General features: G+C 42.6%; 2 protein-coding genes across 2 annotated transcripts; both read right to left on the bottom strand.

Annotated features, from left to right (window-relative positions):
- Window positions 1–13,712: 13,712 nt before the first annotated feature.
- Window positions 13,713–14,806, bottom strand: LOC136477188 (uncharacterized). Its single transcript, XM_066475271.1, is given in 6 exon segments — window positions 13,713–13,848; window positions 13,960–14,023; window positions 14,114–14,145; window positions 14,147–14,166; window positions 14,168–14,265; window positions 14,779–14,806. Coding segments are annotated over 6 exon segments (378 nt in total).
- Window positions 14,807–15,612: 806 nt separating this feature from the next.
- On the bottom strand, window positions 15,613–20,336 carry LOC136470840 (putative disease resistance protein RGA3). The gene is made up of 4 exons (XM_066468579.1): window positions 20,233–20,336; window positions 16,233–19,415; window positions 15,920–16,149; window positions 15,613–15,706 (listed from the first exon to the last, which is right to left on the bottom strand). The coding sequence occupies exon 2, from the start codon at window positions 19,378–19,380 to the stop codon at window positions 16,276–16,278; it is 3,105 nt and encodes a 1,034-aa protein (XP_066324676.1). The 5' UTR covers window positions 19,381–19,415; window positions 20,233–20,336; the 3' UTR covers window positions 15,613–15,706; window positions 15,920–16,149; window positions 16,233–16,275.
- Between the last annotated feature and the right edge of the window lie 1,706 nt (window positions 20,337–22,042).

The following is a 22,042-nucleotide window of genomic DNA, read 5'->3' as shown; positions in this document are numbered from 1 at the left end:
ACTGGACGCTAAGCCTCAGCGTCCGGTCAAGTATAGTAAGCACCCATGGACGATCGGACGTGTCTGGTCACACCGGACCGGACGCTGCCAGCGTCTGATCGACTTCACTGCTGAACACTGCCTTTGCTGAATCATACCAGATGTATCAGGTGTGGCGACCGGACACGTCCGGTCGCTGAGTACGTCGCCGAATACCAGACGTGTCCGGTCACTCTGTAAACAGCGTGACTCACTCCTTTTCGACTCTATCTCCTTCATCCTTGCTCAAATGTGCCAACCACCAAGTATATCACCTTGTGCACATGTGTTAGCATATTTTCACAAACTTTGTCAAGGGTGTTAGTACCCCACCAGATCCTAAATGCATATGCAATGAATTAGAGCATCTAGTGGCACTTTGATAACCGCATTTCGATACGAGTTTCACTCCTCTTAATAGTATGGCTATCTATTCTAAATGTGATCACACTTGCTAAGTGTCTTGATCACCGAAACAAAATGGCTCCTACAATTTTACCTTTGCCTTGAGCCTTTTGTTTTTCTCTTTCTTCTTTTCCAAGTTTAAGCATTTGATCATCACCATGCCATCACCATTGTCATGATCTTCGCCATTGCTTCATTACTTGGAGTAGTGCTACCTATCTCATAATCACTTTGATAAACTAGGTTAGCACTTAGGGTTTCATCAATTAACCAAAACCAAACTAGAGCTTTCAATCTCCCCCTTTTTAGTAATTGATGACAACCCTTTCACAAAGATATGAATTTAGATTTAATTGAATTCACGTTGCTTGCCCAAGCATATCTACTATGTGTAAAAGAATATGGACAAGTTTCATGAACTCCAAATGGTAGTAATTGCTCCCCCTACATATGTGCTAAGAGTTTGGATTGTAGCTTACACATATGCTTAGATAGGAAATATAGGTGTCAATTTCTACCAAATGATGCTAAGGTATAAGAGATGGACCTTTGAAGCATGATACCAATTGGAGTGCACCAATATACCATCCTTAGCATCATTAGTAACTAGATATACACAAAAACTAGAATACCCCATGAGATCAACATTACATGCAAGGGTCTAGATTCCATAGAATGAACATAAGTCTAGTTACTTTAGCCTATGCATGCTAGTTTTTCATTTCATCATTCAAACCTATAACTAGCATACACCACACAAGCATGGATATTGAAATTAAGAACTTGTACCATGCAAGCAAATATATGAAATGTTCACTCAAATGCATCATACAAGTTTATGAGCTTGCTCCCCCTACTTGTGTGATCAAGATTTTAATTGATCCCTTTCCTTTATCATATCTCTCCCCTTATGTTAAATACTCCCCTATCACTCATATCTTTGTTTCTCTCCCCCTTTGTCAACAATTAGCACAAAAGATGAGCTCAAATTATAGATATATTGGGGTGAAATTATGTGAAATAAGGATCATTTTCCCAATTTGGTTCAATCTAGATTACTTGCAAAAGATATTTAACTCGGTTTGATCCAAGGACAAGCTTCTTCACACCTCCAAATAAGGGTTATCTTGTACCATGTTGAGTTAAACACTTATAGCTCATTTTCTAAATCAAAACTAGGTTTACAAGCCCACAAATATATCATATGCTACCACTAGATCATTTCAAACATACAAGCAATAGTGGTACCATACAAGCATCAAATTCATTTGATTTTCATGAATGAGTCTAGAACATGATAGGAATAACTAGATGCACTAAACAAGTCCTTAGCAATGGATGGATGACATGTCAATCAACTTTACCTTGCTTAGCTCGAAGGAGAGGCATGTCATATAGTGGGGGTGCATCAACACATATTTGAGAAGTCAAGTATGTTCAATTCATTCCTTAGCTTGCAAAACCTCTTCTCATCAAGTGGCTTGGTGAATATGTCAGCAAGTTGATCTTCGGTGCCCATACTCTCTATGTAAATGTTCCCTTTTTGTTGGTGATCTCTTATGAAGTGATGATGGACATCTATATGCTTTGTTCTTGAGTGTTGAACCGAGTTGTTGGTGAGCTTTACGACACTTTCATTGTCACATAGCAATGACACTTGCTTGAACTTGATTCCAAAGTCACTCAAGGTAGCCTTCATCCAAAGTTATTGAGCACAACAACTACCGGCCGAAATGTACTCTGCTTCGGCGGTTGAAAGTGCTACACTATTTTGCTTCTTTGATGACCAAGATACAAGTGATCTTCCCAATAGTTGACATGTGCCTGATGTGCTCTTTCTCTCAACTTTGCATCCCACATAATCGGAATCCGAATATCCAATCAACTCAAATCTTGCTTCTTTGGGATACCATAATCCAACAGGTTGTGTATGCTTCAAGTACCTCAATATTCTCTTTGTTGCCTTCAAATGACTTTCTCTTGGTGAGGCTTGAAATCTAGCACACATGCATACACTAAACATCACATCTGGTCTTAATGCGGTCACATAGAGTAGGCTTCCAATCATAGACTGATACATCTTTTAATCCACCATGTTGCCACTAGCATCACTATCTAAGCTTCCACTTGTCCCCATTGGTGTACTAATAGCTTTACTCTCATCCATTTCAAACTTCTTGAGCATGTCCTTGATATATTTGTCTTGACTCATAAATGTACCATTCTTCATTTGCTTGATTTGAAGACCAAGGAAGTAACTAAGTTCTCCAATCATAGACATCTCAAACTCACTTGCCATCATCTTGCCAAACTCCTCACAAAATTCTTGATTTGTTGATCCAAAGATGATATCATCAACATAGATTTACATTACAAACAAGTCATTTCCAAGCTTCTTGGTGAAGAGAGTGGTGTCAACCTTTCCCATTTTGAATCCCTTAGAGAATAGGAAATCCCTCAATCTCTCATATCATGTTCTAGGTGCTTGCTTCAATCCATACAAAGCCTTTCTCAACTTGTAGACATGGTTGAGTTTCTTCTCATCTTCAAAACCGGGAGGTTGCTCAACATACACAAGCTCATTGATGTACCCATTTAGAAATGCACTTTTCACATCTATTTGGTATAACTTGATGTTGTGGGCATAAGCATAAGCTAGCAAGATCCTAATTGCTTCCAATCTTGCAACCGAGGCATACGTTTCTCCAAAGTCAAGACCTTCAACTTGAGTGTAACCTTAAGCCACTAATCTTGCTTTGTTCCTTATTACTATCCCATCTTGATCTTGCTTGTTCCGAAAGACCCACTTAGTTCCAATCACATTATGATCCTTAGGCCTCTCAACTAAATCCCATACTTGGTTTCTTGTGAAGTTGTTTAGCTCTTCATACATAGCATTGATCCAATCAACATCCCTCAAAGCTTCTTCTATCTTCTTAAGTTCAATGGATGACACAAATGAAAAATGCTCACAAAATAAAGCCAATCTTGATCTTGTTTGCACACCTCTTGAAATATCACCAATGATAGTGTCCAATGGATGATCTTTTGCAACATTGGATGGTTGAAGCACTTGCACTTAATTGCTAGCATTTAATTGATCACTTGGTTGAGATGATGAACTAGACATTTGTTGATCTTGCACATTGCCATTACTAGTGCTTGCTTGGATTTGATCATGAGAACCACTAGCTTGCACATTTGAGTTAGAGAGCACTTGATTCTTGTCATCTTCAATATCAATCACCTCTCTAGGCCTTAACTCACCAATGTCCATGTTCTTCATTGCATTGACCAATTGAGTGCCTCTTACATCATCTAGATTCTCATCTTCCTCTTAGGAACTATTTGTTTCATCAAACTCCATATCATGAACCTCCTTAAGAATACCACTAGCCAAATTCTAAACTCTATAAGCCTTGCTAGTAGTGGAGTAACCAAGCAAGAAACCTTCATCACATTTCTTTTCAAACTTGCTCAATCTAGTGCCTTTCTTTAATATGTAGCATTTACAACCAAAAACCTAAAAGTATGCTATATTGGGCTTTCTTCCATTCAAAAGCTCATAAGGTGTCTTCTCCATCATGGGGTGATAATAGAGTTGGTTGCTATAATACCAAGCCGTGTTGATTGCTTCGGCCCAAAATGAATGACTCACATTGTACTCACTCAACATTGATCTTGCCATGTCAATCAAAGTTCTATTCTTCCTTTCAACTAAGCCATTTGATTGAGGAGTGTACTTGGCCGAGAATTGATGTCTAATTCTAAATTCATCACACAACTCATCAATTCTAGTGTTCTTGAATTCACTACCATTGTCACTTCTAACTTTCTTGATGGTTGTTTCAAACTCATTGTGAATGCCCTTGACAAATGATTTGAATGTTGCAAACATATCACTCTTGTCAACAAGAAAGAATACCCATGTGTATCTAGTGAAATCATCCACAATTACAAATCCATATTTATTTCCTCCAATGCTAGTATATGTGGTTGGTCCAAATAAGTCCATATGCATCAACTCATATCCCTTGGATGTGTTCATCATGCTCTTCTTAGGATGTGTGTTACCAACTTGCTTTTCGGCTTGACATGCACTACATAACTTGTCCTTCTCAAATGTGACATCTTTCAAGCCTCTAACTAAGTCATGCTTAATCAACTTATTCAATTGTTTTATTCCAACATGATTAAGCCTTCTATGCCATAACCAACCCATGCTAGACTTAGTGATCAAACATGTTGACAATTGAGCTTCTCTAGCATTGAAATCAACTAAGTATAGATTCTTATATCTAAATCCTTTGAATATCAAGTTAGAGCCATCTACACTTATGATCTCTATATCATCCACACCAAATATGCACTTGAAACCAAGATCACACAATTGAGCTACCGACAATAAGTTAAAGTTCAAGCTCTCTACTAGTAGCACATTGGAAATGCTCAAGTCATTGGATATTGCAATCTTACCAAGCCCTTTACCTTGCCTTTGCCATTGTCACCAAATGTGATACTATCAATCCCATTGCTCTTGCTTTCATTGATTGAATTAAATATTCTTGAATCACCGGTCATGTGTTGTGTGCACCCACTATCAAGCACCCAATGCCTTCCTCCGGCTTTATAATTTACCTACAAAAGAAGATCAATTCCTTTTAGGTACCCAAACTTGCTTGGGTCCTTGTAGGTTAGTCACCAAGGTCTTTGGTACCCAAATGGCCTTCTTCTTCGGGCCCACAATTGGTGTACCAATGAACTTAGCCTTCACACCATTAGCACCCTTATAAAGCATGTAACAAGAATCAAATTTGATTGAGGATACATTAGGTAGCTTGTTCTTGTTAGTCTTGCAATTTCGCTCTATATGCCCAACTTGCTTGCATCTATTGCAAAACCGACTATTGCCTTTCACAAAGCTAACTTTGGGAGTGACAAAGACCGCCTTGCCTTTCTTGGGGGTATAGCCTAATCCCTCTTTGTTGAGAGAAAACCTTTGGCTACCCAAGCACTTTAGCAAGCATGCATCTCTACCATAGGCATTGCCTAAGGCACGAGTGAGCTCGTTCACCTCCTTCTTGAGGGTTTCATTTTTCACCATTAGTGATGTATCATTCATAGGTGGAGTGGTAATGGTTGTGCTACAAGAAGTGTTAGTAGGAGCAACAATAATGGGTTCATGAAAAGATTCATCAATAATATCACATGTTAGTCCCACATCACATGTTACTATCGTTTGCTCCTTCTTGGCTTCCTCCTTCTTGACTTGCTCAATGAGAGAGGAGTGAGCCTTTTCAAGCTTAGAGTGAGCTTTGCCAAGCTTCTCATGGGCATCCATTAGCCCCTCATGAGTGGCATTGAGCACATTAAAGGATTGCTCAAGAAATTTTACTTTCTTGCGTAATTCTTTGCACTCCTTTCTCTTCATCTCATTACAAGCGTGCACTTGCTTACACATGTCCAAGAGCTCCTCCTTGGAGTACTCCTCCTCCTCCTCCTCATCATCATCATCATCATTATCATTCCTACAAGAGTCACTTTCATATTCATCATCATCACTCTCATCATATTTTACCTTGGTAGGCTTTGCCATGAGATATGTCGATGGAGTGTCGAAGATGGAGGGCTTGTTGTTGATGGCGATACTTGCTAGTGCTTTCTTGATAGATTTCTTGCCATTATCACTAGCCGATGAGCCATCACTATCCCAAGTGACTACATAGCCTTCACCCTTCTTCTTCTTTTGGAAGGTCATTCTCTTCTCCTTCTTCTCCTTTTCATTCTTATCTTCTTCTTTTCATCTTCATCATTATCACTATTGTAGGGACAATTTGCTACAACATGATTGGGACTCTTGCAATTGTAGCATCTTTCTCACATATTCTTTGTTCTTGGTGTGATCTCTTCTCTTTCTTGCACCATAGCCCTTCTTCTTCATGAATTTGCCCATCTTACGCACAAATAGGGCCATGGCTTCATCATCAATGTTACTAAGATCATCATCGTCACTTGATTCTTTCTTGGATTTGCCCTTGTTCTTGGATGATGATGAGCTAGCCTTGAATGCTATACTCTTCTTTTTCTTCTTGTCCTCTTCTTCCTTCTTGTCATCCTTGTCATCCCCCTTTCTTTCCATATGGTATGTCTTTTGTGTCATGACATCACCTAGTACTTGGTTGGGGGTAATGTCCTTCAATCCTCCTCTTATGATGAGCAATCTTAATATCTCAAATCTTGGAGGTAAGCACATCAAGAATCGATAAGAGACATCATCATCCTTGATCTTCTCTCCCAATACCTTCAAGTCATTGACAATGACTTACAATCGATGGAACATCTCCAGAATGCTCTCATCTTCCTTCATCTTGAAGCTTATCAATTTATCCTTGAGGATATACAACTTGGCACTCTTCACCGCTGGTGTGCCCTCATATGTTTCATCCAATCTCTTCCACACCTCATTTGCTCTTTCACAATCCTTGATTTGCTCAAACACCTTGGAATCAATGGCATTGTATATGGTGTTGAGAGCCATTGTATTGCATTGCTTGTTAATCTTATCTTGATTGGTTGGATCATCGGGATCAATGATAGCATAGTCATTCTCGGTCACTTCCTATACTTGATCATTGATTGAACCAAGATACATCCTCATCTTTTTTTTCCAATAACCATAGCATGTGCCATCAAAGAACGGTGGTTTGCCCCCACATGGTTGAACACAACTTGAGCAATAATTTGACACCAAGGTTGTTAAGCCTTCAATCAAACGGTGACCATGGCTCCGATACCACTTGAAAGGTCCTAATATGGCTAGGGGGGGAGAATAGCCTATTTAAAATTCTACAAATCAACTAGAGCAATTTAATTAGTAAGACAAATAGCAAAATGCAAACTTGCTCTAGCTCTACAAGGGTTGCAAGCCACCTATCCAACAATTCTAGTTGCAATGATAGCTAGACACACAACTTGCTATGATACTACTCACTAAGAGCTCTCAAACTTTCTACTCTAAAGAGCTCCACTAAGCAAACTTAAATAGCAAAGCAAGCTCTCAAATCTAATTACACTAAAGAGCTTGCTACAACTAGTTTGCAAGAATATAAATGAGTGAGTAGGATAGTTATACCACCGTGTAGTGGAATGAACCAATCACAAGATGAAGATTAAGCCAATCACCGGGAGAATGCAAATGACAAGAGACAATCGATTTTTCTCCCGAGGTTCACGTGCTTGCCAACACGCTAGTCCCCGTTGTGTCGACCAACACTTGGTGGTTCAGCGGCTAAGAGGTGTTTCACAAACCTCGTCCACACGATAGGACACTGTAAGAACCGACCCACAAGTGAGGTAACTCAATGACACGAGCAATTTACTAGAGTTACCTTTCGGTACTCCACCGGGGAAGGTACAACTCCCCTTACAATCACCGGAGATGGCCACAAACAATCACCAACTCGTGCCAATCCTCCACCGCTGCTCCAACCGTCTAGGTGGTGGCAACCACCAAGAGAAACAAGCGAAATTCGCAGCGCAACACGAATATCAAGTGCCTCTAGATGCAATCACTCAAGCAATGCACTTGGATTCTCTCCCAATCTCACAAAGATGATGTATCAATGATGGAGATGAGTGGGAGGGCTTTGGCTAAGCTCACAAGGTTGCTATGTCAATGAAAATGTGCAAGAGTTGTAGCCTAAGCCGGCCATGGGGCTTTAAATAGAAGCCCCCATCAAATAGAGCCGTTATACCCCTTCACTAGGCATAACACGGGCTGACCGGATGCTACAGTCCAACTGATCGGACACAACACCGGACGCTCCGGTCGTGAATACCGGACACGTCCGGTCGGCATACCGGACGTGTCCAGTAGCCCCAGACTGCCACGTGTCCAGTTCAAATCATCATAGCCGTTACCGTGCATTCTGCCGACGACCGGACGCTCACACCGAATGTAGAAACTCAATTGACCGGACGCTGCACCACCGAGTCCGGCCGAGTCTAGTAAGCCACCAGGGCCGACCGGACGCGTCTGGTAGATACTAACCGGACGTTGAGCCTCAGCGTCCGGTCGAGTACAGTAAGCACCCATGGACGACCGGACGCTGCCAGCGTCCGATTGACTTCACTGCCGAACACTGCCTTTGTTGAATCATACTGGACGTGTCCGGTGTGGTGATCGGACGCGTCAGGTCGCTGAGTACGTCGCCGAATACCAGACGTGTCCGGTCACCATACCGGACGCGTCCGGTCACTCTGTAAACAGTGCGACTCACTCCTTTTCGACTCTATCTCCTTCACCCTTGCTCAAATGTGCCAACCACCAAGTATATCACCTTGTGCACATGTGTTAGCATATTTTCACAAACTTTGTCAAGGGTGTTAGTACCCCACTAGATCCTAAATGCATATGCAATGAATTAGAGCATCTAGTGGCATTTTGATAACCGCATTTCGATACGAGTTTCACTAATCTTAATAGTATGGCTATCTATCCTAAATGTGATCACACTCGCTAAGTGTCTTGATCACCGAAACAAAATGGCTCCTACAATTTTACCTTTGCCTTGAGCCTTTTGTTTTTCTCTTTCTTCTTTTCCAAGTTTAAGCATTTGATCATCACCATGCCATCACCATTGTCATGATCTTCGCCATTGCTTCATTACTTGGAGTAGTGCTACCTATCTCATAATCACTTTGATAAACTAGGTTAGCACTTGGGGTTTCATCAATTAACCAAAACCAAACTAGAGCTTTCAACTACCCCCGCCTCTACAAATCAACCATTTGTAGAGGTGGACGTCTGGCTGCCTATAGAAATCAGATCTGTATAGGCGGCCAGAAATAGGAGCCTCCTCTAGAAATCGATTTGTAGAGGCAATTGTATTTCGAGCCGCCTCTACAAATCGTTTTCGAGAAATCACAAATATGGGCAGGAAAAATAGCAAAAAATATTAAACAAGGGATACCCCACTTGGCAGCCTCATGGGGAAACCCGGGAAATTTCTTGCTAGTCGCATGATTTTTCGCACGCTTCGCGGCCGCAGGGGCTGGAACCTGCAACATGTGTGGCTTCGCGCGTTCCTTCCCTATCCACTCCACCCATACAGCACTTGTGTCAAAATGGGATATTCGTCCTCCTCATATTCTATCTTCATCCGGTTTTGAAATGAGTATTTGAGACCTCAAACAAATTCAAGTGAAAAACTTGTCAACTACAAAGTTGTTTATCTTTTTGAGATCTACAACTTTAGTTTTGGTCATTTCTCCATTCGAGGTCGTTTCAAAAATTCAAATTTCAAATGTAAGAAATTCAAGGGTAGTTTTCCAAGCATAGATGATTTCAAATGAAAAAATTGTAAACTACAAGTTGCATAACTTTTTGAGATCTACAAGTTTTGTTTTGCTCGTTTCTCCATCTAAGATCGTTTAAAAAAATCAAATTTTGTATGCAGCTCTTATTTTTAGAGGCGTCTCAAATGGATTTCTAGAGGCGGCTTAAAATAGAGCCGTCTCTACAAATGCCATTTCTAGATGTGGTTAGAAATAGAGGGACATTTGTAGAGCCACCTCCTATAAAAATGTATTTCTAAAGGTGGCTCGTTTTGGAGGCCACTATAGAGCCGGCTCAATTTCTAGACGCCTCTATAGTAAAAGGGCTCCCGTTGCTAAAAATCGAATTTGTAGTAGTGTAAGCAGCATGCAAGCGGACTACATGGCCATTTACGACAACAATGGATCTGAGAGAATTTGTTTTCGCCAATGTAATAACAAAAAATGATTGAAAGGGAGATATAAAGTTTGCAATAGAGTTATATCAGTTGTAACACAAGTAGCAACACTTGGCGGCTTACCGTGACCGTAAGATGTCATTGCCGTGGTGAGGACACATTGTGGACATTCAGGTACGACATTGGTGGCTCCATTTAATTAGTTGTAGCCAGGAAGGAGGGAGGGAGGGAGGGAGGGAGGGAGGGGTCGGGCGTAGATCGAGGAAGCGACCAGCTGTCCGGAAGAAACACCAAACAGCCGGCAGCGGTGAAGACGACCGACCATGTCTATGTGGCTGTCAGTAGAGACGCCGGACCAAGACGGCAGACTTGTGGCCCCTCCATTGATGACCTGCAACGAGTGAATGAAGAATGAACTATAAAAAAGGAAGAAAGAAAAAAAAAACTCCACCAATGAACCAATGACATGGATGGGAAGTGGAGAGAAACTAGCAACCGGAGTCTATGTCCTCACCGGGCAGGGGATAGTAGAAAAAACACCAGCAAGTGGTGCATGGAGTGTTGATGTCCGCGGCTGCCAAGACCCGGCCTTGACCATGCATGTGACACCAGGGAGGCCAGGCCACGGCCGTGGAGTGGACATGGTGCTCTGGCTGGAGCGGCTGCCGAGCCGACACGATGCTTGCGTGACGTCACGCGGTGCTCGTGCTCACGGACGAAGGCGACGCCCTTGGCCACCAGAACACGTGCGGCGGCCAGGGAGACGAAAAACACCTCCTTTGGCTCGGCTGGCGGCGAGGACACTCGAGCGCGGGTAGGCGGATGTGGTAAAGCATGACGAGGCCAGGGCGACAGCACGCCAAGGTGCTCGCCGGCAGTGACTGCAGACTATAAGGAATTAAACCAGTGAATCGGACAACCCAAAACCAACCAAGAAAAGGTGACAAATATGATTCTACGTAGCTTTAGTAAAATTCACCATCAACGATAAACAACTTAATTCAAAAGAATCCGCGAATAGATGCATAATGATAAGCACCCTAAGCTCATGCAGAGCAGAACCAGAGTCCATAGACAAGCAGGAAAGGCGCAATATGCTAGTAAAAAAACCCTTTCTTGTAGGAACTTTAGTCTTAGACCTTTTTTTACACCATAAGCTGGACGTATTTTGATTCGAGGAAAATTCACCAGCGGTCCACGAAGTTGGCACAAGGTGTCACTTAGGTCCCCGAACTTTCAAAGTGATATCTGTAGGTCCCTAAAGTTGGCAGAGGGTGTCATCTAGGTCCCAAACTTTCAAAGTGATCACCAGAGGTCCCTAAACTTGGCAGAGGGTGTCATCCAGGTCCCAAACTTTCAAAGTGATCACCGCAGGTCCCTAAACTTGGCAGAGAGTGTCATCCAGGTCCAAAATACTGTAGCGATTCGGCACAGAATTTTAAAAAAAGAAATCTAAATTTTGGTAATGTAGCTACATTCTGCAGAAAATTCTAAAAATTGTATCTTTTTAATACGATCTCGCACGAAGATGATTTTTATATAAAAGTTGTAGCTCTCGACGGGATCTACAGCTTTCTAGTTTTGAGTTTTTTAATTTGAGGTCGCTAATACACTCAAAAAATTAAATAAATTTTCAGCAGTATATTAATCGCGTACGAACGCTTGTCGCCTTGAAAAAAACATATCTTTCTTATATGCTATCAAATGGAGATACTTTTTATATGAAAGATGTAGCGCTCGATGAGATCTACAACATTCTAATTTTGAGTTTTTCAATTTGAAGTCTTTAAGATGTTCAAAAAAATTTAAAATGCAAAACCACTATACATGAACTGAAATCAGCATTTTAACTTTTTTAGCATCTTACCGACCTTAAATTAAAAACTCATAATTAGAAAGTTGTAGGTTTCATCGAGCACTATAATTTTTATATAAAAATTATCTCTATCAGATGACATATAAAGAAGATTTGTTTTTTTTTCAAGGCGACAAGCGTTCGTACACGATTAATATACTGCTGAAAATTTATTTAATTTTTTTGAGTGTATTAGCGACCTCAAATTAAAAAACTCAAAACTAGAAAGTTGTAGATCCCGTCGAGAGCTACAACTTTTATATAAAAATCATCTTCGTGCGAGATCGTATTAAAAAGATACAATTTTTAGAATTTTCTGCAGAATGTAGCTACATTACCAAAATTTAGATTTCTTTTTTTAAAATTATGTGCCGAATCGCTACAGTATTTGGGACCTGGATGACACCCTTTGCCAAGTTTAGGGGCCTGCGGTGATCACTTTGAAAGTTTGGGACCTGGATGACACCCTTTGCCAAGTTTAGGGACCTCCGGTGATCACTTTGAAAGTTTGGGACCTAGATGACACCCTCTGCCAACTTTAGGGACCTACAGATATCACTTTGAAAGTTCAGAGACCTAAGTGACACCTTGTGCCAACTTCGTGGACCGCTGGTGAATTTTCCTCTTTTGATTCCACAAGTTTGACACAAGTCAGGCAGCCACAAGATTAACTCTCTCTCGCCTAAATCTAATATATAGGTTTACATGCCAGAGTTAATTAACAACGGTACATCAGCAATATCAAACTTTTATGGGACAGGCTAGCGCCCGGACGACGGACGCCGGCGCGCCCGCGCGTAAGATTCATTTCCTGCACACACGCTCATTCCCACGCCTGCTCCGTTTTGTGGGCGTACGTGGGGACCGCCCGCGCTCGTCTGCACATGCGCGCCCTGTGAGTCCGGTTGTCCCATCGAAGAGTATACGTTGTAACATATGTTTAAAATAGATGAAACATTTAGAACATATATTTCTAACATTACAATATTTAGATAAAACACTTGCAACATGCATCTGAAACATAGATGAAACATGTTCAACATACACTTGCAACATACGTGTATAACCATGGCAACATATGCAACATCCAGATCTACTTTGTAACGTCCATACGAAACACTTGCTTGCAACATATGCAACATCCGGATCTACTTTTGCAACGTCCACACAAAACACTTCCAACATACCATTGAAACATCTGAAACACTTGAAACACATGCTTGCAACATACGCTTTTAGCTCAACATCTCCTTGCTGCTTGAGCGAAACCAAGCGGACGACGAGGCAAACTAGTGCGGTGGAGGCGCCCGAGGCAGGCGAGATGAGTCTGAGTGGGCGCGGGACGGCCAACTGGTGCGGTGGAGAAGGCCGCGGCAGACTGATGGAGGCGCCCGCAGCTGCACGACGAGTCCGGGTGGGTGGGCGGCGGTGGAGCTACCCATGGTCGAGCTCGATAAGCCAGGGTCAGGCGCGCCCCGCTGCTCGCAGTACTTGAGGTAGACGTCGCTGACGCGGCCTCCTATGGCGTGGCTCTGCGCGCCATCATCGTCCTCAGCCACTCATCCTGGCTCCCGAGTCCTAGGTCCTGTCTGCGCGGAGAGAGATAGGAGGGGGGGGGGGGTTTCAAGGGAAGGAGCACGAGCACGTGCCGGCATGGCGGCAGCGCCAGCCACCGGGGGAGCTGGTTGGGCGGGGTGAATCTAGGCGGACAAAGGGCAGGCTGCGCGTGTGGGGCTAGGAGTCCAAACGGACGGCCTGAGCCCTACAGGAAGCATTAGCGAACTTTTATCATCATCGTTTTCTTCAGTATCTTGCAAAGCTCCTCCTACTCTAGCCCTAAAAAACAACAGCAAACATCAGAACCAACATGATACACACCAACATGATACCACTTATACATTTAACTTCAACTCACATAAAAGTAGTGTTTCAAGCGCTGTGTACAACCTCCGAGACACAGGGGCCACCCGCTTCGTTGCTTTAGCAGGAGGAGCTTTGCTAGGTGATGCCACTGCAGGTTTATTTGCAAATCCGTTAGCTGACAGAGTTCTTAGGTTCTTTCGCACTTGCAAGTATGCATCAAGAAGAAGCCATATGTAACCTGATGTCGCCTGCTGCACAGGAACAATAGCAAGAAGGTGCACCAGATGCACTTTGGAATCTGATCAGTCACCAGCTTTGACTTTGTAGCCTTTCTTTTGTCAAGGAACGAAAGGGCTTCAAGTTGTTTTTGCATTACTTCGTTTTTTTTTCCTGTGAAATGCAACAATAAATGCTTCTGTGGATACACGCACATCACCATAATGCATTCTGAATGCCCAAATATGTTTTTTTCCTTGAGTTCAGTGGGGAGAAACCCCGGTCTATTTGAATTATCAGCAGGACCAAATCGGTCACAGGTTCAGAGATGCTGCAGTTCAGACAAGAGCCCATCGGTATAGCTGATAGCTCAGCATTGAGCGTCAAATGCAAACAAGCATGGGTAGAACACCCAAATATTGATTGAACCAAGAAAAATATGTATGAATGAAGTGCTTTGCTGTATAAAATCGCAATGAAACCTAATGATTCCGACAAAAGAGAGGTGGGGGAAGAGAAATGATATCTGATCTGTTGTAATGCTAGGCTAACACATAAAACCAAGGTGTTCGAACTTTCATGGCTCAGAAGGATTTCAAGAAAAGAATGGACTACTAAAACCTGTTAGCAGCAGCATAAACAAGAGCACCAGTACCAAGTATCAGCTTTTATGAGGGAATAAATAACCTACTCTTTCAGACGCTAGACTTTCCATGAGCCGTGACACTCGTTCTCTTGTTCTGCAAAAGAAGGAAAACAGAGTCGGGGACAAAGATGAGAAACAAACTAAATTTCTTTATTGCAGTGAAAGATAGAGATATTGAAACAGAAAACAATCATAGAAGAAGCGCCTTTACCTCTGGATGCATGTCCAGGTTGGTCTTGTAAGAAGCACCTCTACCTCTACCACTGTCATCCATCTGCATTATCATCTGGTAGATTCTTGGATCTTCATTTCATCATCATCAGCCTCACGTGGGAGCTACGGAGTTGAGAATGAGAGAGCTCGAATCGTCAAAAGTCAACATGCTGCCCAGAACACTTTCTTTTGAAAGGGCGGCAAGAGATTTGCTGCTAATTTTATTAGAAGACAAAAGAAAAACAATCAAGTACAAACAAAGTAAAACAGAGGAAGACTTTTCTTGTCAAGAAACTGAGAAATATTTTCTCCTTTATTTATTCAGACAACAAATATATATGGGAAATAAGCGAGGCGGCCCTTGATCTGCGCCATGCATGATCCACCATGACCGTACTTGTGCCATCCCACACGGACGAGGCATGCATGGCGCGAACGGCATGTTCAGGCGCACCGCCAACTCTGGCGTTGTGCGCCATCCCGCACATCTTCAGGTTGGCGCGGCGCGACTCTGGACTCAGGGACACTACAACCACGACGCATAGCCAGCTACTGACAAATGCATGCATGCCATGGTCGACAACAACACAGAGACAGTGAGCCAGCAGTACAGACTGGAACAACGGAAAGGTAAAGGAAACATTGTGCACTGACCGGATTAATATAGCTAAACAAACAACAAAACAGACGTACAGTACTCCTACATATGAGTGCGATCATCGAGAGTCCCCGGAGGTTGCAGAGCCGTCATTTCACCTATCAAGTATCAAGAAGTAGAGAACGCTGGTCAGCAAAAGGATTATTCTCCAAAACTGAAAATCTAAATGGTGCTGCAAAGCAGTAGCCTTACTGCTGGGCATTCAGACAAAAAAAAAAAAAAACATTCAAAAAAAAACTTTTTTAGGTGAAGAAGGGGGGGGGGGGGGGGGGGGGGGGGGGGGGGGGGGGGGGGGGTGGTCCGATCCCTACCTGATTTCATTCTTGGCCCAAAACAGCCCGCATGATGAGCGTTACATGTCTGTTTTACAGCGCGTCACCACCACAAACGCAGCAATAGTTTTAGATTGCCAAATCAAAGGCTAAATACCAGTCGTCCACGATTGCTCTTTTCCGACATGGCAGCTGACATCGCCATTTCTCGGCTTCATTCTTGCATGAGATGAGGAATTGGCGCAAGGACAGGACTTCACTATCGTTCTCTACTTTCAAAAATGGTTAACATTATTACGATTACATAACTGGCTAGTAAGATATAATCTAACAATGAAAACAAGTGCCATACCTTTTGGATCATGGTTTATACCCAAAAGCAAGTGCCATACCTACTACCATTGAAAACCTGTCTGCAGGGGCTGTCGTACTTCCATCAACTTTGGGCAGTCTTGAATGAGCACTATTGGTATGTGTGCAATTGCTTCTGGTCCACCAATTGATACAAGCTCTTCACAATCCCAAATCTTTAATTCCTGGAGTGATTTGAGATTACTGCTCCACAGGTCGCGTGGAATGTACTCTATGTGATTGCATGTAAGCATCTCCAGTGATTTGAGGGAAGTGAGGTTCTCCAAGTACCTCACAGAAAAATAACCACAATCACATAACTGGAGCTTTTGGAGGGACGATGGCAACACCATTCGATTTTCCCATTTGAGACGTGGACAACCCGAAATGTACAAGCTCTTCAGAATAGGCCAACCCCCAATAAGAGTCTCTAGCATTCTGCAGCTTTGAATTTTTAGGAAACTGAGTAGCGGGAAGTTTTCTCTATTGAGTGTCAGAGATGCCAGTTGGTGGCTTGATAAACGAAAAGTCGTTAGGGAATGACAATCAATATCGTCTCCAAGATTCCCAGAATCCCTCAAAAAAAGTGTCTTGAGGGATGGGGCCATCAAACGTTGTGAGTTGATCTTTGGACAATTCCACACATTCAGTTCTTCAAGTGAAGGCAAACCCCCAAACATTTCTACTGGTACAAATTCCAAACCTGTGCAGTTTTCAATATGTATTTTCTTGATGGCAGGCATATAAGTTGGTTGTAGAAACTTTTCAAGGCTTGATAACCTCGGGCTGTCTATGACCCTTATGTTTGTCAATGATGAGAAAATGGTAGGGTCATCAGAACCATGAAACCAGCTTGGAAGGTATTCACCTGGATAACATTCTAGGTCCACAGATTGGATACTGGTGGGAGGGTGTAATGCTTCAAACACTTGTACCTCATTGTGCTCTGGAGATCCCGGCAAATGCGATATCCCATTAGACCAATTCAGAGTCAGGCTAAAAATACCCTCCTTATTTATAAGTTCAAATTTTGCTGCCTGGTCCTTGTTTATTTCACAAAGATTACAAATAGACAACTCTCCAGTGATCAGATTGAAATTATTTAGCAACCCAGCATCAATCTTAAGAAATTTCGCTTCAAACTTGTGTAGATTGCTCAGATTACTAAAGTCTCTGGGTACTTCTTTAAATCTGCATTCCCTAGCATATAATAGTTGTAGATTATAAAGGCGACAAAATGTTGCAGGAAAGCTATTGAAGTGGCAATTATCCAAGATTTTAAGGTACCGAAGATTCTTCATGTTGCTAATACTATCTGGCATAGAGATAGAGTCACATACCATGACGCGCATGCATAAAAGTTCAGTACTAGTACACCATTTCTCCATCACACTATTGCCCTTTTTACCCTTCAAAGACATGTTGCAAAGTAGGGTGCGCAACTTTGTTTGATTGCATAGACTCTCTAAGTCAGACCACTTAACATCTCTGCTTTTGAGCACCGATAGATGACGGACATTCTTAGGAATCCTTTCAAGATCCTTTGTCTCTTTTATTATAAAGCACTCGTCCTTTGAAACCAGTTGTGCCATGTCATGAATCAGATCATGTATAACGTATTTCTCATGAAGTTTCTGAAAAAATGACAGCTGTGCAAGTTCTTCAAAGTACTCACAACTAGTTTGTTGAAGTGAAATGTTACACTGAGGTTCCACAAAGCCTTCAGCCACCCAAATTTCAGCTAACTCTTCCTTTACAAAATTGTAATCTTTCGGGTACACAGCACAGAATGAGAAGCATCTCTTCAAATGGAATGGTAAATACATGTAGCTCAATCGAAGAGCGGGCAAAATGTCAGTCTCCTCTTGAGTAAGCTCCCACAACTGACTATAAAGAATCATATTCCAATGTTCTAGGTCAAGGCTCCTTCCTAACATCCGTCCAAGGGTTTTTGCAGCTAAAGGAGAGCCTTTCAACTTTGGGAGTATCTGCTCACCAATCCGTTCCAACTCAGGATCATTGTTGGAGCTATTAGACCCAAACACACATAGTTTGAAGAAATTCCTAAAGACATCATCCTTTAAACCCTCTAATAGAAAGGGATTTGTCGTACGTACTATATCAGCAACCTTTTGAGACCTAGTTGTGACAAGCATCATGCTTCCCTGAAACACATGTTTGAAAGGTGCATAGAACGTCTTCCAAAGCTCCCCATTATCATCCCACATGTCATCGAGGACAACTAAAAATCTTCTCTTGTTGAGGCTATCTGCAAGATCATCCTGAAGACAGTTCAAATTATCCTTCTTTGGTGCTTTCCCAGAAAATTGTTCTACGACCTCTTTAGTTAACCTCTTGACATCAAAGTCATCCGAGACACAAATCCAAACTCTCACATCGAAGTGTTTTTTCACTTGCGGATGGCTGCAAAAATTTTGGGCCAAAGTAGTTTTTCCAACACCTCCAATTCCAACTATGGGCAAAACTGGAACACTTGTTATTGTTGCTTTAGTATTGTCACTTCTTGATCTCTTGCGTGTGTAAGGACCCCTGGTATTATTTTCAGGTACACCAAGCAATTTAATCAGCCTCTTTATTTCCTCATCGCGACCAAATATCTTTGCCTCGGTGGGGAATGAAGTGGTCTCAGGTCTAACTGATCTGTCAAACCGTAGAGTTGCTTGATGTATGCCCATTCGCTCAAGCACCATAGATTGGTTATCTAGCCTATTCTTGATGGCAGTCAATTTACTGTTGAAGTTACCTTGAATGAAATCTTGAAAGAATTTAGTGCCTGGTTCCGCCGAGGTTGCACTGCCCTCAATTTTCACCTTTTGCTTGTAGCATCGGAAATCCTCCAGAAGGTCTTCTGCATCATACACGGCAGCCTTAAGTTCTGGAAGGAGCTCTGCCACACCCTTCTCATGACTCCTCCACTCTACTCGATCAATAAAGTTGTACATTGCAGGTAGAGTGTCCCGAAGGCATTGAAAAGAACTCTGCAACTTCAGTACATCATCTTCTTTAAGTTCTTCTTTCTCCCTTCCAATTGAAAGGGATCCCAGAGATCTAACCCATTGGGAGAAAGTGACACACTCATTGAAAACAGTAATGGCCTCGGCGACTGCTTTTATACAGCTTATGATCATATTGGCTTGACTGAAGATTTTTACAGTCCTCAATGCTGGACAAATAGTAGATTTACTGAACATTAGAAAGCAACATCTTGTGGTCATATTTGAATGCTAATTAAATGTATAGTTATATGAGAAGTAAGTTGATGAAGCAAATATTCTTTTAATAGAAATAGAACAACCATCATTAAGTCATACTCCCTCCGTCCCTAAATAACTGTCGCTTTTGATTTCCGTGCCGTAAGTTTGATTGGATTTATAGAAAATATGTGCAACATTTGTATCTCCAAATAAATTTATTATGAAAATAGATTCAACGATCTATCTAATGATATTAATTTTGTACCATAAATATTAATATTATATATATATATATATATATATATATATATATATATATATATATATATATATATATATATATATATATATATATATATATATATATAGTCAATAGTTTAGATGGATACTACCTCACTGATTTGGTAAGGGATAATGAACATGAAGAACAAAATTTGAACCTGTCGCTGTGGCTACAGTACAGAGCTTACTTCACAAGATGTTCATATAGTTTAATGGAAAACAATAGAGATAGATCGTTTCTTCATGAAGGAGAAATTAGATGATGGTATACTGGAGCTAAGCCATGTAAATTCGGGTGGTCAAATAGCTGACTGTTGATAAAAGATTTAGGAGTAAAAGAATGTAATATACAAGTATATAACATGACAAGCAATATACAGAACACTAGAACTACCCAATTATTCCTGTTTTACCGTGTGTTTTTTATGTATTATAGATAGACCAGAGCAACGATAAAAGTGAAACATGATACACAAGATACTTGGTGATGCCTTGTTGGATTACCTTTTTTTATCGCCGGATATAATCAGTATCCGCCGCCCTTCCTGTCTCTTGCTATCACCAGTCGTGTGCACATTCCAAAGCAGAGATGATCCTTTATATTCAGTCCTGATCCAGTGACTACGGACAAGTAATCATTCACCTGTCATTTCGTTAGATCAGAAAAGAATCAGATTGATAGCGAATGCGAAAGAAAGGTTAAAATGCCGAACTTAGTTAGAGACATCAGCTTACAGGATGGATTGCAAGGTGGATCTGCAGTCTGCAGAGCAGATTGGTTGGCCTCAATTGTACTTAAAGCAATCTTCAGGCTGAGGAGAAACGATGCATCTGTGAAGGCAACCACGCTACGATGCATCTGCTCTTCACAAATACAAGGAGAGAGTAGAAGAAGACGGAAGGGCGACGGCGCTCTCGAAGCCGTGTTGCTGCAGGCCGGCCGTATGTGAAGGCCGCCCGCGAGGGCGATCCTACCAATGTCAGCTCAGAGGTTTGGTGCTGCTCTGGGATATGTATAAAAACCGCAACTTGCCAATCTATAATAATTGGCCCATATATAAACGAAAAAGTTAGCTATTTGTCTTTGTCATTAGGATACCAGCCGACTAGATTTAATTTTATAGGTTACCCAGCTTACTTGTATCTTTAATGGCAAATAGCCAATTTTCTCATTTATATATGGGCCAATTAGAATGGCAAGCTGCAGTTTTGATATACATATCCCAGCAGCACCACTGCACCAGACGTCCGAGCTCACATTGGTAGCATCGCCGGTGGCAACGCGGGGGCTGCATCCAAGTTTTTCGAACCGGACCGGACCGGCGATTGAACCGCTAAAAGACCGAACCAGGGTCTACACCGGTCTGGTTCACTTAAAAGATCGTCCATGTAATCGAACCGCTAAAAACCGGTTAAACCGGCCGGTTTTTTGTCGAACCGGTGAACCGGGCGGTTCTGTGTGAACTGGGGCGGTTTTTTATTTAGTCAAAAATACCCTCTGGTAGCTCAGGAGAAGGCTATCTGTTCAGGGGTAATAATGGAATAATGTGTCACTGTTTCTTTTAGGTTACTGGGCGCGCGTGAGGGAGGGAAAAATTCCCCACTAGCTTCTGGCGGCGGCGGCGGCGCATCGAGCGGGCGTCCGGGCGAGCGTGAGGCCGGCCGGGCGTGCGTGAGCGCGAGGCCGGGGTGCCGGGCGTTGCCGGGGCAGCGTAGCGCCATCGCGCCGTCGGCGAGCGGGCTGCGGGCCTACGTGGGGCGAGCGGGCGCCCGTCGCGGCCCCAACACCCAGGGTGGGACGAGCGGGCGGCCGTGCGGGCATGCGCCAGGCCTGCGTTGCCGCGAGCCGGGCCTGCGCGGGGCGAGCGGTGCGGCCGTGCGGGCGTGCGCGAGGCCGCGTCGCCGCGAGCCGGCGAGCGGGCGGCCGTGCTGCAGCCGGCAGGGCAGCTGCTTCTAGCCTGCTACGACTACGACAGTACTTCTTGTCTCTGCTCTGGCTCCACGCCTCCAAGTCCAACCATGGCTACTGGGAGTTCAAGTTTTAGATATTTAGGTTTGAAATTTGATGCCGTATATAAGTATGCATAGATGATGGAACATGGAACATGGAAGTAATCTTGGATGGTTCGATCTAGAACTAGCTCCCTGTTAGTATGTTAGCTTGCTGTTATATATATATTAGCCTGCTGTTATTTGATTTGATCTAGTGAGTTCATTGGTGAAGCCCTCTGTTAGTATGTTTAGTGCTAGAGTAATAGAGTATACCAGATCTGGTTAATTTGTTACTGACTAAGTTCAACATTTTCATTCATGT

The sequence above is a fragment of the Miscanthus floridulus genome, chromosome 8 (assembly GCF_019320115.1).
Source record: "Miscanthus floridulus cultivar M001 chromosome 8, ASM1932011v1, whole genome shotgun sequence".
In the NCBI taxonomy this organism is placed as follows: Eukaryota; Viridiplantae; Streptophyta; class Magnoliopsida; order Poales; family Poaceae; genus Miscanthus; species Miscanthus floridulus.
The sequence above is the reverse complement of the archived record's forward strand: the minus strand, read 5'-3'. Positions and strand labels throughout refer to the sequence as shown.